Source organism: Lygodium microphyllum, chromosome 30 (genome assembly GCF_053477565.2).
Source record: "Lygodium microphyllum isolate KBCC chromosome 30, Lygodium_microphyllum_v1.1.10, whole genome shotgun sequence".
NCBI classification, from domain to species: domain Eukaryota; kingdom Viridiplantae; phylum Streptophyta; class Polypodiopsida; order Schizaeales; family Lygodiaceae; genus Lygodium; species Lygodium microphyllum.
Window position 1 is genome coordinate 63,022,913 of NC_141164.1, and position 27,426 is coordinate 63,050,338.

A 27,426-nucleotide genomic window follows, 5' to 3' on the forward strand; every position below is an offset into this window, starting at 1 on the left:
AACATTCAGCATATGGTGCCAGATATGCATTGGAGTAGTCCATGCAGGCAACAAATTATCTTCCTTATATTCAAGCAACTAATCTAGCCCCTATCTCTCCCATAATTCCATCTTACCCACACAATCTTCTTTCGTCTTACTCCGAAGTTGCAATGCTCAAGGAATGCAAGGCTCTTCTTCAAAAGCACACCTAGGCATTGGTCCCTCTTCCTCTTGGGGAATCATCAATCAGCTGCAAACGGGTGCTTCGTAAAAAGCTCAAACCAGATGACACCATTGATAAGCACAAAGCTTGACTCATAGCTCGTGGTTTCAAAGAAATTGAAGGCCTCCATTATGGAAGTACATCATGTTGATCTCAAAACTACCTTCTTGCATGGTCACTTAGATGAGTAAACCTACATGTCCCAAAATCCAAATTTTGTAGATCCCAAAATTCCTACCCATGTTTGTCTTTTGCATAAAGCTCTCTATGGCTTGAAACAAACACCATAGCAATAGTACACTTGTATTTATACTCACTTAGGACACCGTGGCTTTAGAAGGCTAGATACAGATCATAATATCTATTTTCTCATTCAAGGCAACACAGTCATTATCCTAGGTCTCTATGTTGATGACATCCCTATCCTAACTAACTCTCATTATGCGATGTCCAAGGCCAAAGCCATTATATCCTCCCAATTTGCTACAACAGATTATGGTCCTATGCATTACTATATTGCGTTAAAATTGAATAAACACCAACATCCATAAGAATGCATCAACACACCTACATCGTGTCTATTTTCTCTCGCTATTCCATGCAACATTGTAATCCCATGGTCACTCCTCTTGCTTAGAATCTCTAGCTCAATCAATCTCTTAATCTCATTCTCTTTCCAATGAGCAAGCCTGTGAAATGGACACTATTCTGTATATGGAAGCTCTTGGATATCTCAGGCATTTAATTACTTATACCCATTTAGACTTGTCTTATGCAAGACATTTTCTTTCCAAGGCCACACATCAACCCATGTACGAACATTGGAAGCAGTTGAAATGTGTATTGGGATACCTCAAGGCCACATCTCATGTGGGGCTATGTTTTTTTTAAAGACAACAATGACTTTCTTTTAAAAGCCTATTTAGATGCAGATTGGGGTGGCGACCTTGCTACCCGAAGTTCTCTCACAGGTTTTATTGTTACTGTAGTAGGTGGTCCTGTCTCTTGGAACACTAAACAACAACACTCAGTAGTACTTTCTACTATACGGAAGCCGAGTATTTGGCATGCAACATGGCTACCCAAGAAGTTATTTATATTAAGAAACTCTTGGATAATATCGGATTTGGATATCATCCTTAGCGAATTCCCATCTTCCATTGACAACAAAGCATGTATCTCTGTGGTTTAAGGCCCTAAATAAAGTCTCAAACTCCGCCATATTGATACGAGATATCATTTTGTATGAGAATTAGTAGAAAAATCCCATATCACCCTTGATTATGTACCATCTTGTGATAATGCTGTTGATTTCTTCACCAAATCAATTCCCCACTTAAAGCACAAAATTACAATGCAAAACCTTTGCATGCTTTTGGAGGGGAGGGACATAATATTCTAGATAGATGTAAATCATGATCTTCAATGGCAATCTCTTTTCTTTGTAGTTGTATCTAGTTGTATTCAGTTAAAGTCTCTATGGAATCCTTTTGAGGGGGGATGTTAGGATAAAAGTTTGGATAAGACAAGGATAGAGTAAACATATGGACAAAATGATTCAATAGTAGTTATCCTCATTGTAAATATCTCATATATTTAGAGTAGGAGCTCACCTACCTCATTTAATGTACCATGCATATATACAGCTACTAGCAATGAAATCAACAACCGCACTTCACTCTACTCTTTCCATATTGTCTCTATCTCTTTCTCTCATTGTGCATGTGTCTTCTCATCTACTTATCCTCTAACCCCTACTTTTACTACAATTACATCTTTCACTCCAACATAAGGATCATGAAAATAAAATTCTAAGCACTTACGATGGTGTGCTCACTGGGTAGAGAGAGTGTTTTGATTAATATCAAAGTTAGTAACGATCCATTAAGGCAAATGTACAATTGATCCTCACACACTTAGGGTAAAGGGGCAAGTAGTATGATAGCTATTAGAGACCCTCAAATCTTCCCAAATTTATGTCTCCTTGGGAAATGCATATTTTACATCTTTCACTCTGATAAGGATTGTGAAAACAAAAATTTGAGTGCTCACAATGCTTGTTGCTCCATGAATGTTGAAGCATAATTTGTGATTTAGGAGTAGTAGGAACCTTGCTGAAGAAAGACATGTGAGGACCTGAGAGAAAAGAAGGGAGCACACTGATAATGAAGTGGGACAACGTAATGTCTAGTGTAGCAAGTACCCCACCCACAATTCACTATTAGCAGGTCTCAAATGTAATAAAAAATTATGACACTAGGCCTATTGGTTAGTGCAACTTTAGTGGCCCCCATACGTGAGTCCTCATCCCCTCTCACTCTTCCAATGTCATTTTCCAATTTAAAAACAAGTACTAAAATTTATCCTTCTTGAATAAAAAATTTACCTCCTTTTGCCATTCTTATGACTATCTAAATTAAAAAAGAAAATTTAAAGTTTTATGGTTTGGGACCTTCGATGCATGTTCTTGTGGAACTCACTCTAGACTGCCAGCCTTCTTTGCCAACATGAAGCTCTCCCATCGCGCTCTGGGACTCCTCGGGACACGTTCCATTCCATTCAAGAAGAAGAAGAAGAAGAAGAAGAAGAGGAGGAGGAAGAAGCAGCCGCACGATGCTGAGAGCAGCCTTGGCAGCATTCCTGGCCATGTTGCAGAGGATAAAAGCCAGTTGCAAAAACCAGTTTGGCAACAGAAGCCCCAATCTGGAAAGAAAATTGAACTATCCGATTCTCATCTGCAAACATGGCCTCAAGGTCAATACCAAGGCAAACCTAAAACCTTCTTGGAAAAGGTAATGCCAGGCAGGATTTTAAAAATCTGTTAAAGGTTTTTCACATTCACGTGGAAGTCAGAAAGGTCGTTGATATATGTTGAAGATTTCAAGTTTATGCATTGCATCATCCATTCCAGTAGTTCATGCTTGAACATGGAAAAGCATAAGTGAATGCAAAAGAGGGAGATATGTTGAAGGATTTCCAGTTTATGCATTGCACACATTCCAGTTGTTCGTGCTAAAGCATGTAAAAGCAGATGTTGATCACTTGATCCCTGCCAAGAATGGCCCAACGCAGTGTTACATTCCAGTTGTTCGTGCTAAAGCATGGAAGAGCAGATGTTGATCACTTGATCCTTGCTAAGAATGGCCCAACAAAATGTTGGTCTCACAAAAGCATAAAAGCGACGACTGACCCTTAGGAGTCAAGAGTTTCTGAGAAGTGCCACTTGGCAGCAGTGTCGAGAAGAATTGCAACTAAGGTTGCATGGTTACCAAGGCTGGTGCCAAGCCTGAGCGCCCTATAGGCTGCATGGATGGAAAGGCCTTGTCAGACTTAGATGGAGGCTGGAGATGGATATAAAGAGTGACATGGAATGACATAGCTGCTAATATCCCCTCTCAGATACCAGTGGGTGAAGAGGAAACCTAACTCTAATAAAATGAGGGCAGCCAATGGTAAAGATCAGCAGAAAGCCAAGAAATCAATAGCTGGTTATGTTCCAAATATGGTCAGTGAGAAGCCCAATTCAAACGCTACAAAGTTGTGGCAACAAGGCAACTGGTTCTGGTGGTGATTTGGGGGTGGAAATAGCAAAGAAACCCTAATTGTCTGCTGCAACCTGATTCAGAGGCAATTCAATAGTAGCAACTTGTTTCTGGAGTGATTCAGCAGTAGGCGACCTGATTCTGGGGCAATTCAGCAATAGGCAACCTGAGTTGTGGCATTAATTTGTTGACTTTTCAACTTATCATTTGTTTTATGCTTAAATTGCTTGTTGTAGTCAGTGTTAAATTGGGTTCCACTACCCTTTTGTGAAAAGAAAGGCCGGTTTCATACCTTGTTGATGTAGAAGCTGTAGTTAGCAGGAACAACACTCTGAGCAGCTCCACAAACTGAGGCATGCATGAGGGTGTAGACAGTAGTGGGCATGAAGAGGACTGATGATAGGTTGACTGGTAATAATGAATGAGGGATGGGATGCAGAAATGCAAAGACTCCTATTTATGGATGATTGGGGAGCTTTTGTCCTATTGCTAAAAATAATCCATTTAATAATAAAAAATAAGTAAAAAAGTGCTTTTGGGGCTGTTTTAAGGAGACTAAATTAGGGATTAATGCACCATAGTTACAACTGTGTGTGAACCCTAATTTTAGTGGCCCAAATAGTAGGAGTTCTATATCATGCCTCTTGAGGGTTGGAGTTTTGTTGTTTGTACCTTGGTGCCATAGGGTTCATGGAGTGGCATACATCTATAATAAGAAGCTTACTTTAAAGTGTAGAATAAGGAATCATGTTTTGTATGCTAATCTAAGGGAGAATTAGTCCCTCTTGTATGAACTTTGACGATTTCTAAAGTAATGAAATTTGGAAAAAACATATTTTTGTATAGTTACAACTGTGTGTGAACCCTAATATTAGTGGCCCAATAGTAGGAGTTCCATATCATGCAACTTGAGGGTTGGAGTTTTGTTGTTTGTACCTTGGTGCCATAGGGTTCATGGAGTGGCATACATCTATAATAAGAAGCTTACTTTAAAGTGTAGAATTTGGAAAAAACATATTTCTATATACTTGTTTGTGCTAGGGATAAGAGTGATAATGAAACTGAAAATAAGTTATAAGTTGTATAAGAAAAGGATCGATTTCTTTCAACAGTGTAAAGAGTGTTTATTCAAGTCTTATCTTGTGATGGACAACTCTAGTATCTAGGAGATCTCGGATGTATTCAACATGCATCTAAGGTACTATTGTTGACAATATGTTTGGCATGAGGTCACTATATAGTGTACTAGTCATTGCAGTTGATATGCATTTGGATATAGTTTTTACCACGGCTGTGAAACTATAGATTTGCAACAAGTTATGATCATCAGAGGTTCATCACCATGTGCTGGTGTGTAAAGCATGATCATTAGTTTTTAGTGGTATTCTGCTGGTTTTATGGGCAATAATGTATTTTGTGAATGCCATTGATAATGAGCTATGGTTTACGTGTAGTTCATGTTTTACTCTGGTTACTAGCCAAAACAATCAAGAAACACTAGCAAAAGATGCATCATATGGATTTTAGGTAGCAATGTTAACTTTTTTTTCTTTAAATTTATGTTTTGATTATGTTGGTTTGAAATTTTTAAGAAGTGTTTGGCCATAGCATGGTTAAGCAATAGTGACCAATGTCGTTTTGACTATGATGCCTTATGGAAATTCAGTGTAGTATATTTCACTTTTGACACATGGTAGTGCAATCGAGACGATTGCAAGGATTTCAAGGAGGAGATTATAGGAACATGAAATTTTGATGCTTTGCTTAGTATTTGATTTAGTGCTCATTAAATGTGCAAATGTGAAGTGTGCATGCGATGTACAAGGTTTGTGCAAGTTGATTATTTCATGATATTAGGCCAAGGATCCTAAGGTATTAGTTGTTGCCAAAGGCAAAAGTTGTAATAAGTTGTATTGGATAAGTACTAAGTGGTTCTGGTGATGGATTTTGGCCTCGATCAATCTATTAGTCATTAATATTAGTGTGGTGACATTAGGAGCTAGGCATTAATTAATAGATTAATGCCAATTTAGGGGCTAATAAATGCTTTAGTATGCTTGGGTGACAAATTGGCCTAGTCAATTTAATATTGGCTAGCATAATTATTTTTTTGAGCACATTTCAAAATTAATATGCGACAATTTATGATCATCAGAGGTTCATCACCATGTGCTAGTGTGTAAAGCATGATCATTAGTTTTTAGTGGTATTCAGCTGGTTTTATGGGCAATAATGTAGTTTGTGAATGCCATTGATAATCGGCTATGGTTTATGCGTAGTTCATGTTTTACTTTGGTTGCTAGTCAAAACAATCAAGAAACATTAGCAAGAGATGCATCATATGGATTTTAGGCAGCAATGTTAACTTTTTTTTCTTTGAATTTATGTTTTGATTATGCTGGTTGGAAATTTTTAGGAAGTGTTCGGCAATAACATGGTTAAGCAATAGTGACCAATGTCGTTTTGACTATGATGCCTTATAGAAATTCTAGTGCAGTATATTTCACTTTTGACACATGGTAGTGCAATCGGGACGATTGCAAGGATCTCAAGGAGGAGGTTATAGGAACATGAAATTTTGATGCTTTGCTTAGTATTTGATTTAGTGCTCATTAAATGTGCAAATGTGAAGTGTGCATGCGATATACAAGGTTTGTGCAAGTTGATTATTTCATGATATTAGGCCAAGGATCCTAAGGTATTAGTTGTTGCCAAAGGCAAAAGTTGTAATAAGTTGTATTGGATAAGTACTAAGTGGTTCTGGTGATGGATTTTGGCCTCGATCAATCTATTAGTCATTAATATTAGTGTGGTGACATTAGGAGCTAGGCATTAATTAATAGATTAATGCCAATTTAGGGGCTAATAAATGCTTTAGTATGCTTGGGTGACAAATTGGCTTAGTCAATTTAATATTGGCTAGCATAATTATTTTTTTGAGCACATTTCAAAATTAATATGTTGAAGATTATTTAGTTGGGCCGAAAATTGTTGGAAAATGGATAAGGAAGGTTGCCATTTGGCAAAACTTTCCATGCAAAAGGTGAGAAGGCCGTTTGGGACTGGAGGAGAGAGAGATAAGCCAAATTTTCAATTGTGACTTCTTGGGAAGAGGAGTTTGCATTGTTGTTGCCTACTCTTGGGGCTGTTCCCTAGTTGTTTGAGATCATTTTTGTGAAGGCAACTACATATTCTTGACCTTAGGAAGCTAGAGATAGCTGCTAATGCACTTTCTCTTGAAGATTGTAGCCTCTGATGGTTTAATTAATTGCTGATCAATCCATTTGGGGCTGGTGAAATAGGGACATCTGCTAAATTTCACCAATTTTTGGCCACAAATCTTTGACTTTTCTCTCTCTATGTCTTTCTTTCTCATTCTTCAACCAATTATCAACTTCCCTTAGCAAAATCTCAATAGTCCAACCATTGGAGGTAGAGAACTTGAAGATACTTTGTTGCTGTAAACCCTAATTTAAAGTAGCAAAAATTAGGATTTGATTGCCACCTAGGGAAATGTGCTTAGAATTTGGGGCCTAGGATCAAATTTCAGTAGTTGAAATTGAAGAACTTCAGGGGGATTTAAGAGGCTGCCAGGCAATATCGAATTTGGGGTTGAATTTGTCATCCAAGAAGCAAGGTGAAGGCCAATCCCTTGTTAGATCAAGGTGCAAATCAAATTGAAGGCTTGTTGGTCTTTGGATTGTGAAGGGATTGAAGAAATCTCTGTCAGAAGTGGTGCAGCAATGGAAGCATAGACAAGTGCTGAAATAAACTACTGAACACAAGATAGAAGAGAGAAAACAGAAGAACACCGCAAAAGAAGAGAACTTAGAGATGTGCTTGGAAAATGGAATCCATGTACCAGACATGGGAATGATGCGTACAATAGTGAGTCTCTTGCTCCAAGGCATTGGTATTGGCTCCCTCTCTCCACAGAATCTCTAGGTGATGATGTGATTGAATGAGGAGGGAGTCGGGTATATGAAGAAGAAACTAATATCAAAATAGTGGCCAGTCAAGCCCTTCCCTTGTTTTGAAGAAGTGGATCCCTTCCATGCCTGGGACTTTCCCTTAGCCGGAGGATGGAGTCGGAGTTTGAGGAAGATGACTTGGCGGAGGAGTCCGCATTCCACTTCTTCTGCTTCTTCTTATTCTTTTGTGAGGTTGCTAACTCCTTGCAGTCCTTTTGCAAGCGTCCCTTCTTACCATAATGATAAGGTTGAGCCTTTGATGACTTTTTCTTGTCACCCCTCTTTGAAGCTATAAAGGCCTCATTGGAACCTCCATAACGAGGCAAAAGCCTCCTCTGTAAAGGCAAAGGTGCCTCATGCTCAAGGAGCATTGAGGTCATATGTGTAAAGCTCACAGGTGTAGATGATGCGTGTACCGATGCATGCACCCGCAAAGCATTTGCCACACCATCAAACTCTGAGGGGAGCTTGTAGAGTATTGTTCCCACTAGATATGCCTCGGGAAGGGTAGATTGCATGTGTCAAAGCCAGCCCTATGCCTGTGTAACACGGAGAAAAAATGATTGAATGGTATCATTCGGCTCAAACTTCATTTGCTGAAGTTGTCCATAAAGGGTCACAACATGCATGGGGGAAGGTGCCTCGCAAATCATTTGAAGCCTCGACCATATTTTTGGTGAGGTTCTACAAGAGGTAACTGCCGGGAGAACTTCTTTAGAAATACATTGAAGCAGTGTAGAATACACACATGCATCGTTTGAATCCCATGTATGCACAGCTTCCTCATGGTTGTCCTCATCAAAATTGTTGGGAAGAGGAAAAGGATGGTGAGGTTGAGGAATAGCTCCACTCACAATGTACCAAATCCACTTCTACACAAACCAAGCTTTCATCACAACACTCCATGTAAGATAGTTAGGTTCGCACAACTTATCATCTACTAGAAGTGCATGGAGTCATTGGGAGAGGATAAGAAGAGAAGATAGAGAATAGAAGGTATACGGAGGGGGGAATACAGCCAAACCAACGGCAAAGACTTCACAAAATGAGAATTCACATGCAGTGTAACCAAAAATCTAATCAGAAACGAAGGTCCAATGCTACAAAATGAAGATAAACCAGTCAAAAACTGCCAGAAACAGCAAAAATGGCTTGTAAAATAGTTGCCCAGCCATGGTTAGGGGCAAAAAATGAAAAATATAGGCTGGTTAAGTATTTAATGCAACAAATTGACGATTGTAGGCTGGAATCCAAGCTCAAGATGAAAACGTAGGTTGCTGGTTTGAAAAAAGTAGGCCTAGTCAGTGGGGGGAAGAAAGACATGTAATCAGCAGAAAAATCGCAGTAGGAACTTAGATGCTGCAATTTGATACCATGTCAATAGTGGCGCAGCAATGGAAGCATAAACAAGTGCTGAAATAAACTGCTGAACACAAGACAGAAGAGAAAGAAAACAGAAGAACACTGCAATAGAAGAGAACCCAGAGATTTAGTTGGGAAATAGAATCCATATACTAGACACGAGAATGACGCGTACAACAGTGAGTCTTTGGCTCCAAGGCATTGGCACTGGTTCCCTCTCTCCACAGAACTTGTAGGTGATGATGTGACCAAATGAGGAGGGAGTTGGGTATATAAAGAAGAAAATAATGCCAAAATAGGGGCAGCTCGACCAGCATAAAACGCCCCAAATAAGCATCATAATAACCATAATAAAATGCCTAAATAATGACTAGTGTGCCTAGCCCAACTGGCATGCACAGACTCACACATGAGCTATTTGGACTGCTAACAACCTCTGTGTATTTCTTCCAAATTGCAATGCAAGTTAAAGAAATACTACAAGGGGGGACTAATTTGAATTTATTATTTGTTATTATTAGTGTTAAATCAGGTCGTTACCACCCTTCCTCAAAAGGAAGGCTGGTTTTAATAGCTTGTGTGACTCGTGTGTGGCACTATTCCTCAACTTTGCATCTGGTTTTCAAAAGTGCCTAGACTTGTAACACTTCTAGGAGGGTTCCATAGACCTAGCCACTGGTTGCAATAGAACCTTCACCACCTCGCATCTCAGACCTTTTGCTGGTTGCCCAAGTGTGCTGCTCTTTGTTTTAATTTGTGTTTTTGTTGCCAAGCCCTCCTGTCACACCTCAGCCTCTTACCAATGTGAATGAGACACATTTGCCTCACCATTCCACATGGTCTATCATAAACCACACACACACACCCTCTCTCGCTCTCTTTGTCAAATAGTACTAACACTGTCTTAAAATAAAACCCTGAAATGTTATTTCTTTCACATTCTTTTACAAACAGTTGCCATCAATATGATGGCTCCCAAGATAGACATAGGAAAGACAAGATATTGCTTTGAGATACATGTTCCAGCTTCAAACAAAAGTATACTGAACAGTGTAAGTGATAATTTGCAAGTAACATGTAAGGAGCTTTAATCTTTGCTTTTCCTTTTCAGAATAAAAAGTATTTAGTGAATGCTAATGGGGATTTGTTGACATAATATGCATCTTCACACATGGCTCTGGTTTGAAATAGGTTTTTGCCTAAGTATCTGCTGACTTTACAAATTCTGTGGTGCCTCTCAAGATTGGCCAAAGCTATGAAAATTTCTTTTTTTTTTGTGCTCTCCTTTCTCTTTCTGTAGTTGATGCAATTGCCTTTTCCTAATGTAATTAGTCAAGGTCAATTTTGGCAACACTTAAAGACTTGTAAAGAATGTTCTGAATTTGTCGGAACACTTAAAGACTTGCAAGCAATATTCTGAATTCTTCTATTATCTACACTTGTTTTATTGTCATTCAGATGAGATCCAGATTGTCTGGAGGCCAGTTCCGTATGCTGAATGAAAGACTTTACACCTGCAGGTACATGGAATAGAGTTTCTTCCCTGTTGGTGCTGAATACTAGTTACAATAAACTTTTGGAGAGATCTCTTGGTGTCTGATTGTTCAGAAGAATCTTCAAAGAACATTATTTTGTCTATTGTGTTTATATGCAGTGGTGAGGAAGCTTTCAATATCTTCAAGGATGATCCTTGTGCATTTCAATGTGTAAGCAACTCCTTTGTCCATCCAGCATTACCCTAGGGTAAAAATGCATTCTAGCTGATGGTTTATCCATGTTATGTTGATGATTTTACCTGTATGCATGGACACTTCATAAAAATGTCTATTCTAAAGTTGATCTCGGTACATAGAATGCTATTTGGCAACCTTTGATATTTTTGGGAGATGGTAAAGGTGTATCTTTCTGGTATTGACTAGCCAAATCATTGTCAGCTTTGTTTCCTGTGGGTCCTGTAGTTCAATGGCGGGGCCTCTTGCTAGCTACTCTGGCTACCTATTTTGCAGCCTTTTGATGCCGCATGTATTTGCCGTAGCTGCGTTCAGCATCATGCTAGTCAGCCAACTTGCATTTTGCAACGTGGGCCTCTTTTGGCATATTGTCAACATCATAGCGTAGGTCCTAGGTGATGCATTTTTACTGCTGCTATTCAGCAGTGCAGTATGGCTGGATCCCAGGTGATTTTTTTGTTTTGTGGTCTAGAGGGGGCAGCATCTAGGTGACGTGTGGTGGGCTGGAGACTTCATGCTTATTACTTAGTGTTGTGTTTGATGCCTTGAGGACTGGTTGGGTAACCAGTGGTGGCTGACTATGTGCAGATGCTTAAGAGGGTGGCTGTGTTTTGCCGTTCCTCCCTTGTCTTCAACAACTTCTCCTTGTCTTCAACATTCTTACCTTGAACTTATAGATCACACCTTGAAGCTACTCCCACCCTTATGTAGGGATAACGAGTGTTGTCTATCTTGAACCTTGTAGCTTGCGACCAAGGATGAAGTTATGGCTCTTTGATGCACCGGTCATTCCTATAATTTATATTGTGCTCCCATCTAGGGGCCTAGCTTATTTCACACGATCTGCATAATAGAAGGGGAGCACTTTTCACAAAGCTAGGAGATTTATGAGGAATGGAAGCCAATGGAGGGACCTCTTTCAATGGTAGCCTTGTGTATGATTTGTAGTAAGCCATCAATCCTATTGTAGATTGTACAATCGTGATAAAAGCAACATTTCATTTAACAATATATTTAATAGACAATGGGAACTTCCATAAGATAGATACCTCAGGTGCCACTTGACTCGTTGAGCCAGCTTGCACTAGGTACTTGACGTCTTGGTGAATATACGTGGCGTGTAGGTAGAGGCATCCATTTTGGTACAACACAGAGAATCCTTGCAGACGATATGGAGCTCACTAGTTCAGCCCTTGTGAAAAAAAGTGGGCTTCTATCACATTCATCCTCTTTGCCCTATAGAATATGGATTAATAGCCACAATCCATGGAGACATGCTTCTTCTTTGAGTGAGGTGTGGGATTGGCTAGATCCACAAATTATCTTAAAGTTACAAAAGCAAGTATGGGTGATGGATGATAATGGATATACGGAGCTTGATTGTATGGACCCAAGCGCATATATTTTTCTTGTTCCAAGGCATCCTATCTCAAAGTAGCTAAGGCATCAGACAAAGGGTGCACGTCGGCTGCCCGGTGGGTCGTGGCCTACCTAGGCTACATAGGCAATGGATATCTTACCAAGAGAGCCCAAGTAATCACCCTAGAGAGGCCAAGGCATTGGACAAAGGGTGCTCGCTGGTTGCCTAGTGGCCTAGTAGGAGCTGTAATAAAGGCAGATGGGACCACATCGGCGGACTTTGCCTTTTTTTTTTTGAAAGGACTTTTGACCTTTTAGCATTAAGTGTAAGGTTTTCAATTAATGCTCATCCTATTGAGTAATTTGTGCTCCTAGGGGAGAATAAAGAGGTGATTAGACGCAAGACATCACAAAATGGACAATGCTATCATGATCAGTCACCACACTAGGTATTGGTGACAAAGAAATCTATAGGGGACATTCGGAGAAGTAAAAAAGATAGGTGGAAGCAAGGGAGACTGCATGTTAGCTGCGGTGAATATGGTGGATCTAGAGTCAACCACTCTTTGACCAAAAAGGATAAATGTACACAGATGCTTGTTTAGAAGAAAGAAGGCTGATGTATGGGATTATACAAGAGGCAATGCAAATTATCATGCTCATGCAAAATCCTATGCAATGGTGTCACTTGGACAATGCTTTTGTAGGGCAATCGCATAGTTGCCCAAGTGCCCCCTTACAATCATAGTCATGCATAGAATGCGGATAATGATACAATGTATAAAAAATAAATGTCTTTGAAGTAATAACGAACCAAAATCCTATCACCCTCAAGAGAAGAAGAGTACAAACCCTTCATTTCTTTACCACTTTCATCTCCATCTCTACTTATTTCATTTATGCCTTTACATCTCCCCTTCATTCACTTCCATGTCAGGTATGCAATATTACACTTCTCTATCTTTTGAGTCTACTTCCTTTTTTCAGCAAGATGTAGGCGATTCTCATGAAGAAGGGACTATGCAATCACGATAATGGTTCATAAGTCTAGAAAAGACAAAGAACTCAAAGAAAGGTGATGAGTAGAAAATATTAATTCAAACACTTGTAAGTTCTCTCCCTCTTTTTCTTTAGCTTTTCCTTCTCAAGGTCATTTTGAAGTAGGTGAGCTATCTTCATTTTCATTCAATGCATTGAATGGACAAAAGTAACCAAGATTGTGTTCAACAACTGCATCAATTAATCCATTTAATCTCCCATTCATCCCACCCTCTACTTTTGTTGCACCTTCCTATTTGTCTCCATTAAGTGCAGCTCATGTACCATCATATGCCACATGGGGGGGTTCTTCACAAGTAGGCATAACCTTTAGGACCTTGTCTTTTCCTCAGTTGGGTGGTGTACCCATGATGGAGACTTGTCCTCTCATCTCGATTCTCCACACTTGGCTCCTACATAATCCGAGTCAGTGTAGCCTACGACTCTTGTATCTTGGCTACCATAGCAAATGCATATATTTGCAGTGCATTTAAGGTATCTCATGATACCCTTCATGGCGTCCCAATGTCACATGCTAGGTGTACTCATATAACATGCCATAACTTCCAGTGCAAATGCTATGTCAAGGTGAGTGGCTATCATGGTATACATCAAATTGCCCATTGCGGATGTATACGGAACCTTGGCCATCTCGACCCTCTCGTCATCTAATTGGGGACAATCTGCTTGACTAACCTTCACATGAGAAGGTAAAGGACAAACAATAGGCTTACCATCTTGCATATGGAATCGGTCAAGTACTCTGTGAATATACTCCTTATGGACAAGTAGAGACTCTCCTTAGAGCGATTGTGCGTAATGCGTCTATCAAGTATGTGTGAGGCCTGCCCCATGTCCTTCATCTTAAAGCTCTTCTTGAGACGAGTCTTTAAAGCATCCAGCAGATAGGACATGCTGCATCAATCTTGACCATGGGCTTTAAAACTTTAAAATCACTGACTTGGATGACTTGAAAGTCAAGTTGACTAAGCATGGGCGACTTCTCGCCGAGAGCTCTCTATCATGGGGGCTCCTAAGTCCTTGAACGATTAGGCCACATTGTTTCTTAACAAGCTGCTGCAGAAATACTTTAATTTTGAGCATTAGATGATCTCATAATCCACTATGCCCACATTCTATGAATTTGAGTGTTAGCTACTGTGTTATGCTCGGCTATCAATCAGTTTTATAGTATGACCTCCAAGAGGGGCTCTTGTTGCTTCTTAAAAGGGGTAGCAATGCTCCACATTGTAGGTTTTGAATATATATAAAGTACAAAAGTGAAAGGGCGAGTTCACACTTGAACACGATAAAAGGCATGGTGAGCCTTTATTCCCAACGACCTCCCACCTAAAGGCAATGTGCCTGAAGGTAGAGGAAAGAATTAGCTAAGTCTATGTATGTACAAAGCTGAAAGACACACATACTATCCAACCCCCATCATTTGGCGTCAATGAGCAAACCGCTCGGTTGGAAGACCCTTCGAAAGAAGATTTGCAGGATTATCATCTGTATGTACCTTGACAAGCTCAATGCCTTTGCTGTCAAGTACATCCTTGATAAAGTGATACTTCACATGTATGTGCTTTTTGTTTGCGTGAAAGATAGGATTTCGTGCTAGCATGATAGCACTCTGACTGTCATAGTGGAGGATAGAAACCTCTGTAATCCCAAGCTTTGTTACCAGACGTGAAAGCCATAGAGCTTCTTTGCATGCCTATGTGGCAGCCACATATTCTGCCTCTGTAGTAGATAGTGCAACACGCTTTTGTAGCCTAGATATCCAAGAGATTGCTCCTCTTGTGAACATAAACACATATCATGAAGTAGACTTCTTGCAGTCAGGATGGCCAGCATAGTTTGCATTTGTGAAACCAATAGATGACTTTTGCTTACCAAAGCAGATACACAAACTTCCTGCAGTCAGGATGGCCAGCATAGTCTGCATCCGTGAAACCAACAATAGATGACTTTTGCTTACCAAAGCAGATACACAAACCTCTTGTAGTCAGGATGGCCAGCATAGTCTGCATTCGTGAAACCAACAACAGATGACCTTTGCTTACCAAAGCAGATACACAAATCCTTTGTGCCCTTGAGGTATCTCATGATAACCTTCACTACTTCCCAATGCTTTTTGCCAAGATATGCCATGTATCTGCTAACCACTCCCACCACAAATGCAATGTCAGGACGTGTAGTAACCATAGCATACATCAAGCTACCAACAGCTGAAGCATAAGGTATCTTGGCCATTTCAACCTTACCATCATCTGATGTAGGGCTGTCATCTACACTAAGTTTCACATATGGAGGCAATGGTACACTAATAGCTTCCCCCCCCCCCATATTGAAACGTCGCAGAACTTTCGTAATATACTCCTACTGTGATAGATAAAGAAGACCCTTTGATCTGTCTCTGAGTATATGCATACCAAGAATGTGATTTGCCTCACCAAGATCTTTCATATCAAAGCTATTGTGTAGACTCTGCTTCAAGGAGTTCAAGGCATTAACATCCTTGCTTGCAATTAGCATGTCATCCACATACAATGCCAAGAGAATGAGGCTGCCATTTCTGTTGCCTTCTTGGTATATAAGCAGTGATCAACTTGAGAACGATGAAATCTGTGAGATTGCATGAATGTATCAAATTTGTGATACCATTTGCGTGATGCTTGCTTTAGCCCATACAGACTTTTGTTGAGTTTACATACCATGTGCTCTTTTCCCTTCGCAACAAAACCATCAGGCTGCTGCGTATAGATCTCCTCATGCAGATCACCATGTAAGAAGGCGGTTTTTACATCCATCTGTATGAGTTCCGTGTCCTTAGATGCAACCAAGCCCAAGATGGTTCGCAAAGTAGCCATTTTGACAACATGAGAAAAGATTTCATCAAAATCAATTCCATGTTCTTGCTTGTATCCTTTAGCAACAAATGATGCCTTGTACTTGGGCAAAGAACTAGAAGTGACTTTCATTTTGTAAACCCATTTGTAGGGTAGCACTTTTTGTCCTTTTGACAAATGTACCAAATCCCGAGTGCCATTCTTCATGAGAGATTCCATCTCTGATAGCATTGCTTTTTGCCATTTCTTACTATCCTATTTGTCCATTGCTTCCTGGAAGCATGACGGTTCACCACAATCTGCTAACATGACATAATCAGCCACATAGTTTACTCCAGGAACAAATCTATTTGGCTGTTTTTTCACTCTGGTCGACCTACAGACCCAGTGGTCAATATTTCCTGGCCGTTCAGCCTGTAAATCTGCATTAACAGCTTGCTGCTCTGCAGATACATCTTGCTGTATTACTGGTTCAGGTTCTTCCAAGTGCACATGTTCTTACTGAATTTGTGGGTCATCATGGGCAAGATCCTATTGATCATTTACAGCATCATTCCCTGCATTTTAAGGGACATTTTCAGCAGGTATTTGTTGCTGTCTAACGAGCATTCTTTGCTGTCCTATTGGTACATCCTCCCGGAATACAACCCTTCGGACCTCCTGTGTTCTTTCAAGCTGTTTGTGCATGTGATCTTCCTGGAAGATGACATCATTGCTGCGTACTACTTTTCTTTTCTCGGGATCCCATAATCTATACCCCATTTACCTTCATCACCATATCCTAGGAAAATACATTTACAAGACTTTGGCTCAAGTTTGCTGCGTTCTTCCTTGCGTATGCGCACAAATGCCTTGCAGCCAAACACTTTCAAGTGTGTATACGAAGGTGGCTTGCCCGACCACGCTTCTTGGGAAACTCCCCCTCCAAAGACGTGTTTGGTAACCAATTAATTAAGTGTACGGCTGTCATAATAGCCTCTGCCCTAAAACCATGGGGTAAAGCAGCATGTGACATATAGTAATAGGGAACAGCCGTCCCAAGACCCCGGAACGCAGGAACGCTGTCCCGAATGGATGGGCCGAATGGGGATGCCAAAATGGGATGGGACGTCCCCTGTCTCGTCCCCAACAGCCATCCCTCCATGTCACGGGGACGTGAAATTTTGAGATGCTTTAATCTTGCTGGTAACATTTGGTTAAGTTACTAATCAAATGTGCAAGGTTGTTTAGCATATGTGATGCACATGGCAGTTATTTCATGGGAACGGGCCAAGGACCTCGAGGATGCAGTGGGTGTTAAAGGCAAAAGTTGTGTTAAGTTATGCCAACTGGGTTTTGGTGGTCAGTTGGTGTCAGGTTGGACCCTAGGACAATTGTTTGGCCATTAAGTGTCAGTGGTGACACTAGGAACTAGCATTAATTAATTAATTAATGCTAGTCTAAGGGTCAACAGAGGTTGGGAACCACTCCAAGTTACAAATGGCCTAGCCAATTTCATTACAGATGGGCATGTTTAATTTTGGGCTGAAAAAACAGATGGGCATGTTTAATTTCGGGCTGAAAAAAAAGGGCTGAAATTAATTTTCAGCCTAAAATTAAACATGCCCATCTGTAATGAAATTGGCTAGGCCATTTGCAACTTGGAGTGGTTTCCAACCTCTGTTGACCCTTAGACTAGCATTACTTAATTAATTAATGCTAGTTCCTAGTGTCACCACTGATACGTAATGACCAAACAATTGTCCTAGGGTCCAACCTGACACCAACTGACCACCAAAACCCAGTTGGCATAACTTAACACAACTTTTGCCTTTAACACCCATTGCATCCTCGGGGTCCTTGGCCTGTTCCCATGAAATAACTGCCATGTGCATCACATGTGCTAAACAACCTTGCACATTTGATTAGTAACTTAACTAAATGTTACTAGCAAGATTAAAGCATCTCAAAATTTCACGTCCCCGTGACACCCCATCTCAGCCATCCCTTGCCCCGTCCCCTTGTCATGTCCCTTGGTAGGGAACGTTTTTGACAGTTTTTTTTGTTTTTTTTTTGGGGAGTGGGTGCCTTTTAGGGGGTGGTTTTTTTGTATGTTCTTTGGTAGTATACATTCACCCACATACATAGTAACATGGGACTAGTTTTGGGGATAGGGATGGGAATAGGGACGGGCCCATGGGGACAAGAATAATAAATTGCCATCCCTTGTTATCATGAGAGGGGGCTCTAACATGGGGATGGGACTAGGACGGGAAGCTACAAAATGGGCATCTCCTATTACTATGCCCATACATCCATCCACCACATCACATGCATACATTTTCAAATGCTATTTATGTTTGCCGTTCCCTCCCGCGTCCCACCCCCTGTCCCCACTCCTTGCTTTTGGCCGTCTCCTGTGCGTGATGCCATCTCCGTCTCCGTTCCCATTTCCCGTTCCATGTTATTATGATGTGACAACATTGTACGGACCTTGTCTTGAATGGTCTTATACATACACTCTGCAACACCATTTTGGGGCGGATTATGAAGAGCAGCAAGCTCCCTTTTAATCCCTTTGCTGTCACAAAAGTCTTGAAAGGCTTTGGACAGATATTCCCCACCATTGTAGAGCGAAGGCATTTTAACGTCGTGCTGGTTTGATTTTTAGCAAGGGCCATGAATTTTTTAAATTTATCCAAGGCTTGGTCTTTGCGATGGATTGGATAAACCCAAACTTTGCGTGTGGCATCATCAACAAAGGTAATAAAATACTTCTTTCCCCCTAGAGATAATCTTGGCATTTGACATACATCTGAATGTACCAACTCTAAGGGTGAAGACTTTAGAGAAAGAGATTTTTTGTGTGATTTTTGAGCATGTTTACCATAAATACAATGATCACACTGTTCAAAATCAGCATACCTCAAAGACGGTAAATAACCCAAACGAGAGAGCACATTCATTTTAGATTGACTCATGTGTCCTAATCGGCTATGCCACAAAGAAACACTTGGCTGCTCAGTTATAGCGACAATATGGTCACGCAGTCTAGATACATGCAAAGGATACAGAGTATCACTTTTGGACCCCTTTGCAACAATGTGGGAGCCCTTACATATTTTCCATTTGCTATCCCTAAAGGTGGTGTGATAGCCTTTATCATCTAGTTGCTCTGTGCTTATCAAGCTCTTCTTGAGTTGAGGTACATGTCTCACATTATGCAAAACAAACACGGAGCCATGCTGAAATTCCAGTTTCACACTGCCAATGCTTGCAATTTTACATGCATAGTTATCCCCCAAGTGGACAACACCACGTACAACACCATTGTAGTCAGAGAACCACTCATGATGTGGTGTGACATGAAAGGACGCACTAAATCAAGTATCCAAGTGTGAATATCATCTTCAGAATTTGCAATCAATGCATGTGTATCCAAAGAAGAAGCTCGAAGTACATCACCATCACTGTCATTATCATGAGTGACTACATTAACCTCTTCTATTTTCACATTGCTCTTTTTGACAGGCTGGCTGCCCTTGTTTTCAGCCTTGTTGGCTTCATTGTTTTTGTTTTTGCCCTTTTCTTTCTTCAGTTGAAAGCAATCCCTTTTGTAGTGCCCCTTTTTGCCACAATGATGGCACTCCACATTCTTTCCATGAGATTTGCTGTGTGCTTTGTTTTTAGAATTGCTCTTATGCTGAAATCTGCCTCTAGTGTGTAATGCATTTGAAAACTTGTTTACTGAGTTATTCTGCCTATTGAATTCTTCCATTAGCAAAGAACTCTCCACATCAAAGTATAACAACTGAGCATTCGAATTACTCAAAGCTGTCTTGAAAGTATCCCAACTTTTAGGTAGAGTGCATAGCAAGAAGATAGCTTTGAACTCTTCATCAAATAGGAAAATCAAAAGCAATCAACTGACTGAAAATTGAGTTAAACTCATTCAAATGTACAGACAGTGGACATCATGACAGCTTGGAATAAGTTGGATGCTAAGGAGTGTAAGAATTTGGAGCAATATAATAAGAAGTTTTGGGATGCATTGCTGCCTATTACTTCTTATCGCCCCGTATCCCTTCATGAGCAAGTGGAAATATATGTTTGTGGGCTGCCCAAGGGAATCAGGGATTTTTGCATTAAATCCATCGTGTAGCATGTCTCAACTTATAGAGACTGTTGCTACAGTTGATGCTTCGCTGCGTGGGAATGATTCAGGCTTCCTAGAGAGTGGAGAAAAGCCAAATAAAAAGTTGTTTAAGCTTGAGAAAAGGGCTAGATCTGAATATCAACGTGAAAAGAGGCTAAAACAACAAAGAAAGGGCTTGAAAACATTGGCTCAACGTAGGGAATTGATGACTGCAAATAAATGTTTTATTTGTGAATAGGAGGGTCACATTGCAAGGGACTGTCCCAATAGGCAGCAAGCTGGAAAATCAGAAAATTAGGGAGATTCTAAAGAAAAGAAGCCTAAAACATCAGTGGGATTTGTGCCCGATGTTGTTAGTGATTAGCCCAATGATGATGCTACTGAGTTGTGCAGGACATGCATTGAATTTCTTTGGTAATGGTGCACAAGCCAACTTCATCTCTGTTGACATTGCCGCCTGTCTAGGCATCAAGGAGGATGAGATGGGACTCATGAGGGAAGTTGGAATGGCATGTAAAGGCCATGTAGAGCCCGTCACATTGCTCATTGGTGAGCTTCGATTGCATATGCAAGGATATGTGGACAATGAAGAATTCTTCATTGCTCCACTTGAGGGTTGTGATGTATTGCTTGGTATGCCATGGTGTCACCGTATGTATGCAGCGATTGATTCTCGTGCAAAAAAGATCACTATTCGGCATAAGGGAAATGTATTTACACTTGATGTAAAGTTGAAAGGTGAAGCTGCCCCTATGGGTACATGATTAACTTTGGTACATACAATCCGTACTTCAAGAGACTTATTTAGTTGGGACTATACTCTATAAGCTCCTGTTGGAGTTTAATGGAATAGCCAATGCTTTGCAAGCCTAGACATTATCGATACCAGTGAACTTTATCATATATTCTCAATGTTGTTTAAGCATTAGGCGTCTCCCGGTATGGTGGCCAAGATGAGGCATTTGCAGTTTGAGAGACGGGTGACAAGAAGAATAAGTCAAAGGCTCAATACTATCATTGTGGTAAGAAGGGACATTGTGCAAGTATTGTAAGGAGATAGTGGCTTCAAGGAAAGAGGAGGAGAAGCATGATACATACTTCTCCATTGAGTCTTCCTCCTCCTTTGACTCCTACTTGGATGCTCCAGCTAAAGCCAAGGCCAAGGCGTGGAAGGAGTCATCTTCTTTAGATCGAGAAAGGGCTTAGCAACTCCTCCTTTTGTTGCTTTCTAGTATAGGTGATGCGGTTATTCCTCACGCCCCCCAGTGCTAGAGAGGGTGGTGAGGTGGGGCTGTTGAGTCTCATCTATACAAGTATACAGGTGCAAAGGTTCTAGAGAGGGATGTCCCTTTTGTATTGATTGAAGTCTGGTAAGTTTTGAAATCCTGGATCTGAGATTGACTTCTAGGTTCATGATGGGTTGATAACATAGTACAGGGGGAGTTTCACAAATGGGGGAAACAGAAATGGAAAAAACTGGAGTTTTGGAGTTTCGGAGTTTTGGCCAAATTTTGGAAACAGGGAAACGACGTTTCGGATTGTACACTAAAATACATACAGTATTATGTGGGTATGCAAATATATCAATGCCTACAATAACATGTACCCAAATTTCATACAAAACTTTTTGAGTCCATGTCATATAATTGCAATCATGATTCATTACACATGTCATGACTTAGGAGTGAAGATTGAAGAGTCAAAACTCAATGGTTGAAACTTAAGACAACTTAAGACAATTAAGACTCGATTTTCAAAACTTACGGCAACAAAATGAATTATAATTTATGACTTATGAATCATCTATGATCTAAAGAGCAGTGAAGATTGACATCAAGAACGGTGGAGATTGACATCAAGAACAATGGAACAAAAATCAAGATGCATAATAAGTGAAATCAAGATACAATGATACATGTAACTATATCATGTGAATAATTTGTCAAAACTCCAAAGTCCAGTGAGCACTGAGCACTGTGTTATAGTCTCTAGACTCTAGTAACTATTGAGTAATAAGTATCAACATCAATGAACAATTGGCAATTGTAGTCTGGACAATACACAACTAGAGGAGTTATATGGTTCTTTGTGTGCGTGTCAAAGAGAGAGAAACAGAAAGAAAGTGATATATACATCTACAAGAGGCCAAATCAGCCTGTAAGACAATAGATACATCTGAAACTTGGGGTCTTGAGTTTGTGTTTGGCCAAGATGCATCAGCTAAGTGCTGTGACAACAGGAAATGCACCAATGGGAGACTGCAATAGCAGCAAACACAAGGAAAACTGATGCTGAATATTCATCAATAATGAGACGAGACTCGGCAATAATCTTTAGGGTCTGGGGATGAGTGTGGATGCTGCAGCTTTCTGTGATCAGAAATCAGCAACTGTCAGAATACGAGCAGAAGCAGGCAATGACACCATGTCAGAATATACAAGCAAAATCCCTCTTACATGTGACTGCAGGTGAGGGAGCTGGGCATGAGAGGCCTGAGGATGCAAGAAGTGCGACAGAAGAAGTGAAATTCCTCAACTGCCCCCATATAGGCACATTACCCGACATGACCTAAAGTCGCACAAAAAATGTCCACGGTCCAAATAAAATAAGTGGGCCCAAAAAGGAAACTGACCAAAAATGGACAAAGTGGACCGTATAACGTCGATGGCCACGCTAGACAAAAGCTTCAAATGTCCCTTAGTGACTCAATGTAGGGATCACAACAAGGAGATGACCATGATTATTAACTTCTGATGTTTGTTTATAACTCATCACTAAGGTAGCCAATTACACACACACGTGCACACACTGGAATAACTAGGGTGAATTTTGTGTGTGTGTGTGTGAGAGAGAGGGGCAAAGACAAAAAGAAAGAAAGTAATATCTATCGATATCTCCAAAAGGTCAAAATGGCCTATGAGACTTGAGGCTCGAGCATAAAGTAAACTCGACTGGTATCTCATCATGAAGTACAATTGGAGAACAACTAAAAGTAACATAAATTACTGCAAAGGAAAGATGAAAAGATAAAATAAGTCCTAAAATCATGAACTTGAATGATGATAACACACATTAAGGAGGGAGCCAAATAGGCATAAAATAATTTCGATAAAATAACAGGTCCACAAGTATAAATATACAATCATTCTAAATGGCCCAAATCATCAGAATGATGACAAACAAAAAATACCTAAAATAGTCCACAATGCCCAACCCACAATTGGACATGTCCAAACTCCACTCATGAGCTGACTAAACCACTAACACCCTCTCTCAAATCACGGGTGATCAAATACAATACAATGATACAATGATAATGACTCATCATAGTCCATACAACAAAGACCACCAGAATAGGATCACGGATACCCAAGTAAAGGGCGATAAAACCACCACCAAAGGTGCCACAGAGAGAACATGATGTTGATGTCGATCGTACCAAAACCTGCAAATAGAGAAGAATCATAGCAGCTCTCTATGTTTGTCAACGAGGTCTCGCAGTAGCATATATGACCATCTTGTCATCAATGCTTCTAAGCATACATGACCATGAATTCCCCACCTTTGGCTAAACTGCCAAAGTGTCCACTCGTAAGCTAGGACTAGGAGCCAATCCCACTCTCTGTCAACCATAGTACCTTGAAATGGCATTTCAGGGCTGCCAAAACGGACCCGCCCAGCTCCCGCCGCCGCCGCCGCCTCCTCCTCCTCCTCCTCCTCCTCCTCTTCTTCTTCTTCTTCTTCTTCTTCTCCTCCTCCTCCTCCTCCTCCTCCTCCTCCTCCTCCTCTTCTTCTTCTTTCCATTACCTAAAGGCTAATCATGGCACCGGATCCATATTGGAGGCACATCACTTCAATTAAGAGATACGAGGGCTCCGACGGACCAATGAAGTGGCAGTGCAACTATTGTGGATTGGAGAAATCTCGGAGCGTAACATGTGTGAAAGACCACTTGGCATGCGTTGCTAACAAAGACATCGCATCCTTTGTTGGAATAATTGTCGATGTTTTGTTCTTTGATGTATGCTCACTGGTTCTACTGAATACGGTATTTGGTTCTTTGTGTATGCTTGCAGGTTCTACTGAACACGTCGACATTCTTTCTTTGATTGAAAGCTTTGTTGCAAAGATGAATATGTTATTAGGATTGCTGATATGTTCAAGATTAGTTGCTAAATAGTGTGCTGTTTTGGAGGATAACAACAGAACTTAAATTTTTTTTTTGACAGTAGCATGTAGGCTAATGTGAATCAAAGTAAATTTGGAGGATAACAACAGAATTTGAAAATTGTGTGACAGTACCATGCAGGCTATCGTGAACAAATGTTTCGATGGCCACGCCAACCAGTAGATGCCATTATTGACTGGCTGAGAGCAAGAAGTGCTTCTTTGGTTGTAGCTGATTTTGGATGTGGTACATTTCTGATTATCTCTGTGACTTTATTCTCTTCATGTTACTGTGCACATAACCCCTAGTTGAAAAACTTTGTTGGCAGCCTGGTAGAATCGGCAACATGTTGATATCTGATATTGCATCTAATGTCTTTCTGGAATTTGCATATCTGAAATTGTATGTAACAATCACATTATCTTTGGTTTAAAGGGGATGGAAGATTGGCCAAAAGTGTACAGAACCAAGTCTTTTCCTTGGACCTTGTTGCAACAGACACATCAATTATTGCCTGCAATATGGCGCATGTAAGCATGGTGGCGCATATCTGTGAAACTCTTCTTCACTTTTCTCTGTAGTTGCTGTTGACAGTTGTTTTGTGGCTCCTAGACCCCCTTGGAAACTGCATCAGTTGATGTTGCTGTCTTCTGCCTTTCTCTAATGGGGACTGATTATCCAAGCTTTTTGGTGGAAGCATACCGTGTCTTAAAGTCAAGGTAGATTGCTTGTCCTTGCAATTCAGTGTTACAGGATAACTTTAGTTTGTTGGTCTATAATACTATGTTGACAGGTACTGTGGATCTCAGAACTATGAAGCAGAAATCCTCTAGTGAACAGAAATAATCTGTTTGAAGGCATCAGTATGTTATCCTTCAATAATACTGTCTTGTGAAAGATGGGTCAGTGGTCAATGCAAATTTTGAGTAAAGGTGTTGAAGAAACCTGTAAACCACTCAGTCCAATTTAGATGTTTATGCTTTTGCTGTCTGTTGCAAGGACATATTAAACATAAAACTCATATAATAAATTCATATGCATTCTTCTTTGCAACTAGGATATCATGCCACTTTCTTCTGGAATCAAATTTCTGGAATATATCTCCTATAGGTTTCTAGCGTTAATGTTTGCTTCTATTGCTTCCAATATGTGAGCTTGAACTTTGAGGAGAATCGAGATGGCAGGGATTTGGAGAAAAGCATGAGACCTTTTGGTAAATTTAGGAAGGTTCTTACGTGTTCCAAACACAGAAAAATTACCTGAACTGTGAATCTTCATAAAATATTATGGGCTTGAAAACCATGTTGGAATTTGAAGATAAAGGTGAAACAAAAAACAAAATTTTCCCAAAAATGGTTGTTGCTAGTGGGGTGGAGTTTTAAAGGGGATGGAATGCAAACAGCAGGACATAAGCAGATTTAAAAGTTCCTTATTTTTGCTCTCTTAGCGTCCTGCACATTCTGGATTTTACCTTTTCAGGCTGTACATTTTGTTTATGTTCATGTAGGTCATCCATATGATTCTTCAAAACTCAAGTGATGAATTTTGCTTGCTGTGACATGAGCAATCATAGTTCTTGAAAAACACTGTTTTTAAGAAGCATGCTGGTTTCAGGGGGTCTTTACTGATTGCTGAAGTCAGGAGCCGATTTGACCCAGCAACTGGGGGAGCCAATCCTGATGCTTTTATAAAAGCCTTGAATGCATTAGGATTTTCATTGATCTCTCAGGTTGGTTGGAACATCGAATATGTTTTAGGTTGGATCTCCTTTTTCAAAATGCAGATGAGAACCGTCCTTTATTTATGCAGGACTATACCAATCAGTATTTTGTCATGTTCGAGCTCCTCAAACAGGTAAGGTTTACAACTCTGAAATATCTTTAGTTGTAGTGATCCTGTCACCGATGGTTCAACTTTTGTTTCCATCCATGGTTTGTACTGGACCATAATGCAGATGAAGAAACTGGTGAATAAGGATCAGTGCAGATGGCCAAAGTTAAAGCCTTGTATTTATAAGCGTCGGTAGCCACTAACTAGAGCAGGTCATTACCGATTTCCATCACCAAGCAGATCGGTGAGATTGTTCCTTCTACCTAGAGTACATCACAGAAGTTGAAGGGAAACTAAAGGTAAGGAACTTGCAAGTATTTCTTGACACTACGGCACAGGTTTCATATCAGCAGCTAACAAAATATGGAGTTGAGGAGTCTCAAATTGTCGTAGAGACTAGCATTTGAAAATCTCGAATTCGAACATCACAGGAAAGAGCGGGCTGTAACTTGCATCAAATGTTCCATGTTCCTAGTTGATTTACCTGCACCAGCTCTCATGGCCTTATCCTATGATACATAATGAGTGCTAGCTGACTCCTTCTAACATTCGGGTTATACCAACATGTCATCGTCTTATGCCCATTTTTCTGACATATGTAGCAAAACTTCTTCTTGGTTTACCCCGTTACTCCTAAATCCCTCAATTTCTTTTTAACTTTTTTTCCCAGCTTGCTTTTATATTTCTTTGATATGCCTTTGCTTCTCTTCTTGTCCTTAGGTGACTCTCTCTCTCTCTCTCTCTCCTGATTTTTTTGTTCTTGGCCCACTTTTTCTTCTTAGTGTATGCATCATCTAAATCTTTTGACCCTAGTTATGTCTATGGTTTCCTTTTGGTTCCTATGAAACCCTCAAAACTCCTTGATCCTAGTTTCACTCATCGATGTATTTAATGTAGGTAGCTTAATCGAAGGTTGGATGTAGGGTAGATCTTAAAAGATCACGAATACTAGAATGATAAAAAGAGTGAGGTCTTTCCTAGTATTTTCAAAGGTAAAGTGCTGGTTGAGAATGCAGTCTTCAGTGCCAAGTGATTCTATGATTGAAATCACTCGTGAGACAGCAGCCTTCACTGCTCAACTGAACCCCAGTGCATGATATTATCTTTACTGTGTTCTACAAAGTCTCAAAGATTACATTTGGAAGACTTTAAAATGCATTAGATTTTTTCTTTGGAAGTTTTTGGAGGGTGGCGACATATTCCAAATGGTAGATAAAATTAGCATGTTTTAAGT

General features: G+C 40.3%; 1 protein-coding gene across 1 annotated transcript; it reads left to right on the top strand.

Annotated features, from left to right (window-relative positions):
* The first annotated feature begins 2,660 nt into the window (after positions 1–2,660).
* Positions 2,661–26,814, top strand: LOC148009927 (S-adenosyl-L-methionine-dependent methyltransferases superfamily protein). Its single transcript, XM_087673204.1, has 9 exons — positions 2,661–2,997; positions 10,539–10,600; positions 10,735–10,786; positions 24,494–24,608; positions 24,798–24,892; positions 24,975–25,081; positions 25,977–26,091; positions 26,172–26,216; positions 26,317–26,814. The coding sequence occupies exons 1-9, from the start codon at positions 2,713–2,715 to the stop codon at positions 26,386–26,388; spliced, it is 948 nt and encodes a 315-aa protein (XP_087529330.1). The 5' UTR covers positions 2,661–2,712; the 3' UTR covers positions 26,389–26,814.
* The last annotated feature ends 612 nt before the right edge of the window (positions 26,815–27,426 follow it).